General features: G+C 45.7%; 1 protein-coding gene across 1 annotated transcript in view; it reads left to right on the forward strand.

The window, feature by feature from the left end:
* LOC149372782 (salivary peroxidase/catechol oxidase-like) overlaps nt 1-5,865 on the forward strand; it is a 114,158-nt gene extending 108,293 nt beyond the window's left edge. The window contains exons 14-16 of the mRNA XM_089587368.1: nt 837-1,006; nt 2,308-2,416; nt 3,580-5,865. Of these exons, the coding sequence (XP_089443494.1) occupies nt 837-1,006; nt 2,308-2,416; nt 3,580-3,673 (373 nt within the window). The 3' untranslated portion in view covers nt 3,674-5,865. The remainder of the gene's footprint in view (nt 1-836; nt 1,007-2,307; nt 2,417-3,579) is intronic.
* The last annotated feature ends 1,365 nt before the right edge of the window (nt 5,866-7,230 follow it).

The following is a 7,230-nucleotide window of genomic DNA, read 5'->3' on the forward strand; positions in this document are numbered from 1 at the left end:
TGTTTCTTAAAGCCCAGTACTATGACATTCAGCAAAGCTGAAGGCACGGCTGAACTGGTGGACGGTGCCAAGGGCTCAAGCTCATTCCTGTGCTCTTCTTCCTATGAAAGGCAAAGAGTAACAGCATGTCTCGTATCATGTGCCGTATACAGAAAATATCGTAACGCAGTACGTCTACAAACCGTGGCTGTGCTCTTGACAATGTACCACCCAAGTCACGCGTCATAAGTGCGTCATGAGTCATGCGCCGGGTAGCTGTACCCGGCTTGAGATGTGCAATTTTCTTAACAAAAAAGAAGAAACACCAGTATGATGCATCCGGGAATTTTATTATTCGCACATGATTACTCATGATTTTCGTGGCGCTTTCTCAAGAGTACAGCCAAGGTACGTATGTACCCGTGTGACCGTTAGGTGCGGGCTCCCTTAACTTTTACTTTTGCCTTACCTTTTCTACTAGAAGAGTCCTATACACGGGTTTAGTCACCGCGTGTGGGAAAGACATTGTGCTAGTAACACACAATAGCGCAGTATGCGCGGTGTTGCTCAAAATTTTCTGGGCCACTTAGCAGATCATTTGAAATGTTAAAAATCCGCGCGGTGACGTTCTGCCGCAATCCTGCATGCTGCGCAATTTAGATCGTGGGGAGAACGAGAGTTACTAAGCACTAGGTGAGAAACAAAGGCCACAGCGCAGGGTTTGGAGAGTGTCTCAGGTGCGCACTAGAACTGAAAACTTTCCTGTACTTGTACTGCTGTACTTGACTGTACTCGAATACAGGGCCCAGTAAACTATGGTTCAGTGCTGGTGGCTGACTCACTCGCTTCGATCGCAGGCATCCGGACGACGTGGATCTGTGGAGCGGTGGCATCTCCGAGAGGGTCATGCCGGGAGCCATGATTGGTCCCACCTTCGCGTGCATCATCGCGAGGCAGTTCTCGAACCTCCGCAGAGGCGACCGGTTCTGGTTTGAGAATCCAGGCTTTCCGTCATCTTTTACGCTAGGTATGGACGAGTTACCGCTATGTTATGTGCCTTTCAATCGACGGAAAACCGAGAAACCTTTTGGACTTCACTTCAAGACAACCCATCACTATGGATGCGTACTCATTAACACTCCAGCACACGACAAAGAACAGCACAGGATTTCATCTCTCAGTAAAGAAAACATGACGAATAGAATAGTATCTCGTCCGTTGGTCAACGCTGATGTAGTGTAGACTGACCTGTGGCAATCATCTATAACACATACTTGGGAATTACACTGGTGATAGTTGTAACAGCTGTTAAAGAGAAAACAACGCAAAAGGTTTACGAATTATTATTCCCTCACTACGCCTTACTAACGCTTCATACACGAGCAGCATTTTCTTTTGTTTTTCTTTCGTTTTTGGGAGGATAGTTTTTGACCGAGCACGCTTTTTTTTTTTTTTTAAAGAACTTAGCCATCGACATTAAACGCTTATTTCATAAGTTCGGACAAGAGGTCATAAAGTCGGGCACCATTCTTTGCTGCTTTCCGCAACTGAGTCCAATCCATTAGCTCATTTGTAAGCGAGATGAAAGAGACTAGTGTAATCCTATAGCCTCTTTTTGCCGGACGTTTTGCTAGAACCTCTTTCACTTGTGTCGATGCAATAGTACCGGCGTGGTTTTTGAAGACCATGGTGGCACAACAACATGCATCGACTCAGTAAACTGCACGACGCACGCTATATGAGGGGCTCGCATTCTTTCTTCACTAAACTTCCGACAATGCGAGGGGCTAATGCCAGCGTCAAGCACAACTTCCGCGAGCAGTTTAGTACAATGAAAGCAGTGCAGACAAGGACGTGAAAAAAAAAGGGGGGGGGGGGGGGGGGGGTTGGATTTGTTTGCAGTGAGACCAAACTGCGTCAGCGCATCATTATTTCACATGTGTAAAGCAAAAGCACTCCACTGTTTCCATTCTTGCATTCTGATTTCTATTTTAACGTTGGCAATGCGTTTATAATTATTTTTTAATGCTGTGCCCTAGTACTGCAGTTATCCTGCCTTGAAATTGTTATACTTAGACCTCCACTCTTTTCTCGTGGGGATGGAAGCCTTTCTTAGAAAACATTTGAGCGTAAGCTACTGGTTCCAAACAAAATGAAGCCAAGGAGAAAGGAAACGGGCCCATGCTGTTGACGCTTCGAAGTGCCTTCGTACCTTCCTTTGTTTTATTATACATGTGAAGGCAAATGCGCGCTTTATTTGAATGTATTATCAAAGCTGGCTTAATGAACACGATGTTCAGGTGAATGATATTCGCCTTTCTCTTACAGAACAACTTCAAGAAATCCGCAAGGCCACGCAGTCCAAGATTATATGCGAGAACGCGGACGACATGCCCACGATTCAACTATGGGTTATGAGGTTGCCCCATCCAATCTAGTAAGTGACGAGCTTCTCCTTTTCATCTGATTTTTGTGTTATTTATGAAAACCCTTCAAGAAATGAACAGTCATTTAGGGCCGGTGCCAAAGTATAGAAGTCAAGTGAAGATGCTAGTTTATTTATTTTCCGCAATCAAGGCGGAAAGCTGGGCTAGTTGGTTTGACATAGTTAAATAAAAGACTAGCGCTCGTCCTGTCTCCTTCTCTGTCTTTGTCCTAGTTTTATGCGCTAGTCTTTTAATTAACTAATTATTTTCCGCACTTCGCCTGTATTGCTTCTAACTGAAAGTTCCATCTTGAACAAACGTAGCAGCCCGAAAAACGGGGACGAAATAGTCATATGTAAGACAGGACGTATGCTGTCGTATGTCGTATGTCGTATGCCGTATGCATGACGTATGTCGTACATGTGTCTATTTCTTCCCAGTTTTTTCGTGCTGCTATGTTTTTTCAAGATAGATCAATACCAACTGGCCCAAACTTGGGTGCTTGTGAACTGAAAGTTACTCGGTGCTATGAGAAAAAAAAAATGGTATTTAATCACAACTAGTAACTGTAATCTTCAAACAAGATTCGCGAAGCAAGCGCGAATAAATTATTCCACCACAGGCGTCCAGCGTTTTCGCCAGTAAAGCTATGATTAACGGTATATTACGTGTAGTTATCCCGCTCACGTTTCAATTAACAGCTTCTCGTGGTGTGAAATGGACGTATTCGTTGAATGAGAAGCAAGTATTCGCATTAGAGGTAAATACTCGTAGACATGTTGCACCATTTACGAGCACATACTTCCGAAGCATTTGGAACAATTATCGCGAAAGATGGCCAATTCTTTGCTTTGCTCAGTGTTTCGAAACGTAGACTTACAGCACCAATAATAGTGGGATAATGGGCAATTGCTCCTCTCGAGGGAAAGCAGGAGCACAGAAGGGCCAGGGCAGCCTGCCAGGTTATTCGCACTCTTTGTTCTTTAACCTCATAAGCTATAATAAGGAAAGAGCGCGGGTGGGGGGGTAAAGAGAACTTGCATGAAATAACTCTCTGGATATTTGCATCCGAAAATAAAGCGGTGGTCGCTCTAGACCGCAAGCAGGAAAATAATTGAGCACCTACCAGCACCAACCATTCCTTTCCTTTTTTTCTTCCTTTCGCCCTTTCCAGCAATCCAAGGTTCCGTTGCGAGGATATACCGGGCATCGATCTGCGCTACTGGCAAGAGGACCCCGTTCACGGTGGATACTCGTTCAAGAAGTAGTGATTTGTGTGTGGTGCAGTTTTTTGCCCGTTGGCCTTGGGGGCCGCCAGTGAAATGTGTTTGTGCGCGTTACGCCGCCCACGGATATACCCTCCCACCCGGTTTCCCACTGGCGGATACAACCCGAGAAGATGCCAAGTGACTCGCCTTCGTGATTGTTCACTGCCTGATGTGAGAGCCGCCGTATCAACGGCGAAGCGACCGCACATCAGCGGAATTACACGCCGGCCTGAAGCGACCAACGCCTGCCCCTGGCCACACTGTTGCTGTTCTGTTCGTCCTTTTTTTTTCGTTTTTAACCTGCACGCTTGCTATGCGCCGTCAATTTTTCCATTTTCCAACGTTTGAAAGTAAGATTTAGGGAGGGCTACATTACAGCGCAGAACACATCACAAGGTAGCGCGCAGTCACTTGCGATGTCGTGTACAAGTGTCCTTCCAGTTAAACGACGGCAGCCACAACGGCTACGTACGCATTATCAGGTTGTAGGCAATCGAAAGAGGTGCAATGTCGCCAAGAACAGTCCGCAAATAATTTTTTTAGCAACATTCATAAAGAATTATGTGCCACTTTATAGCCTTCTCGAAGGTACAGCGCCACAGCTTATTTCATTTGGCGTAACTCATAATTGCAGTTCCCTTGTTGGATACCCGTCTTGAAACAGAAAAAAAAACTGAATACAAGCGAAACCTTTGAATTTTAAAAGCGTGCTAAACGTTGAACATGTCACAACAATCGAGCATTCATGAAAAGAAATGCCACATTAGCAAACGCACACTTTGGCTGCATGAAGCGGTTTTTGTGTTGGCTAGTATTATTCGCCTGCGGTTTGTTCGCACAAATTTGTCAGACTGGGATATTTGCGCGTGAGTAAGTTTTGTGATGTAAGAAAGGGGGAAAAGGCGAGCAAACAGTTCTTCCAACTTTGTTTCCCTTTACTAAGAACGGGTACTTATGTGTCTCATGCGTTTCGATGCGTCCAAGGCCCCGCCGTAGTTCACGAATTCTGGAGCGCGCCATTTTCTTCTTTTAATTTCTTTTGCGCTACTTGAATATAACAGCTTTCTTTGCGTTCACGAATGTTTCATCTGAGCTTAAGCGAGTCAAGCTTCTATGAAACACACGTGGTTGATCTGACGGGTGCTTTATGGTCTGGGTTCTGGAGGACTAACGGCTACAGCAATCTCTAACGCTTATTGTGTTCTTTAGGCATCGCTTGAAGCTTGAACTTAACAACGCCACTTCTCACATTGAAACTAGCTATCATCATCGAGTTCATGTCACTCCTTGCTGGCTATTAAACAACTGTTATTGTATATTTAAGTCTTATTCTGTCACGCTACGACGCGGATATCGGAAGATGTCTTACTTACTAACGAAGGGATAGTTTCGCGTACGATTTATTGTTCCCAGTGATGCACTTGAATGGAAACATGGTTTCAGTGTAAACCATGGGCTTCATATCGCATCGGTATTTATTGATCCTAGGTGTCTATTTGCATGTGATTTGCAATCTTAGAGATACAGTTTTTCTAAAAAAAATGAACGCTTCTCTGTTAGATTGAATATATTAAAAGATTGTGTATAGTTAGGGAAATATGTATATAGAAGCGGTTATTAAGGGGTTAGCGTCAAGTCCGTCGTGACGTTACTTCGGTGCTCACTGGCAAAAAGTGGACAGACGAATAGTAAAAGAAAACTTTATTGTACATGCTTCACTTGTCAGCCTAACAAGACAATGAGTCCAGGATGAAAAGGCTACCATGTTGACTGTACAAGACAGAAATGGGGGAATCGGGAAGCAAATAGAAGGGATAACGTTGAGCCCACAGCAGCTTTAATTATCAGTGTACTTCACGCTCTTTTAAGCATTCTTCTTTCTTGTAGATTGCTGCTTTTGTGTACGATACAATCCGTAACAGACTGTGATCGGTGACGAGTTTAAACTCCCTCGTGGAACGCATGCCACGTGTCCGTGCTTGGAGCTGCTAGAGCTGGCTCGTGGATTAAGGGAGGGATGTGCTTTGCCAAATGCGACAGCGTCGGATGTTGACCGAAACTGCGGAACGTATCGTAGAATCATAGACATTGTGGAATAGTTGTAGAGCACTTTTGTAATAAATATTTTCCTACCTGTACAACACCAACGAGTATTCGCATTCCATCGGCTTTCTGCGGAACGCACAGATGTGAATCTGGACGTCTTATGGCTGCAGTCATTCTCTTCGAACAGGCTCGCAGACAAGCACCTGCATCATGCAGGAGCGCGTACTGATTGCGCCGAAACATTTTGCTGAACACATACAAGAAAACACGCTGGTGAACAGAAGGGCTGTAATGAACCCGATTGTGGAATATCTCGAGGGGGCATAAAAAAATTTCCGTTAAAGAACCCCAGGTGGTCGGAATTTCCGGAGCCCTTCACTACGGCGTCCCTCATAGCCTGAGTCGCTTTGGGACGTTAAACCCCATAAACCAATCAGCCAATCAACCATAAAAAAATTTCCTTTGACACGGTTCCCATCGCAGTTGGCTTCGGAAATTGACGAATTGGCATGACACTTTTTTTAATTTTCATCTTCATTCATTTTTCTTTCATTTTTTATCCCCTCACTCTTTTCCCCCCGTGTAGGGTAGCAAACCGATTATTCTTCCGGTTAACCCCCCTGCATTTCCTCTTCTACCTCTTCCTTCTTATTTTCACTTTACGATGTTGACACTTGAGCCGCGCGCAGTACTTGCAACTAGTAAACTGTCATACTGCAGGAATTTCACACTTTTCCATCAGATGCCGATACTTGCAGCTTTTTGCCATGAAGTTTCGCAGACGCCAATATTTCAGTTATTGTATTCGTTGATCGAGTGTATCTGTCTGTAGAAACAACAAAACTACAACTCAACCTTTCAAAAAGGCCATCCACATAAACTGAACAGCTTTCCTTTCCCTCGCCGCTCGCCCGCCTCTCGGAAGCAACTCACTCCGTCGCACGCAACACTTCGGCCACAGAACGACCTGCTTGTGTATATACCCCACTTGCGGCAACAACTCAATCCACACACACGCACGTACAAGGCTTAGCGCTCAAGGCTTCTGACGTCTGTCTAATGAAAAATGGCACGCAGGAAAACAAAGCCCTTTTGCGGAGTGGCTCTCCGTACTGCCTTGGTGTGTGTGGTGTGAAGTGCGCCCAAGAAAAGCGGGCCCCAGAAATGGACGCTGACGAGGGAGGCCGCAGCGTTGGGGCCGTTTGCACGCTAACAAAGAAAGCCGCCGCGCAGCCAGTGGCCATAGCGCGCATATATGATGCGGCCATGCACACGAGCGCCTCTGAGCCGCGATGCGGTCTGGCTCGGCCGCTGCAGCGGCGGTTCCGTTGTTAAATGAACCGCGAAGGGCTCCTGTCCGCGGATTACCCAGACGACGGTAAAAGAGCCGCGGGTAACAAATGACGCACACGTGCTGCAGCCGCTGGAGCAAGCACTACGGGACACGTAGAAGCGAGGGGCTCCGACCCTGTTACGGAGACGGAGTATCCTTTTTTATTTTTATTTTCTTG

This window comes from Amblyomma mixtum, chromosome 1 (assembly GCF_055824585.1).
Source record: "Amblyomma mixtum isolate Tamu chromosome 1, ASM5582458v1, whole genome shotgun sequence".
In the NCBI taxonomy this organism is placed as follows: Eukaryota; Metazoa; Arthropoda; class Arachnida; order Ixodida; family Ixodidae; genus Amblyomma; species Amblyomma mixtum.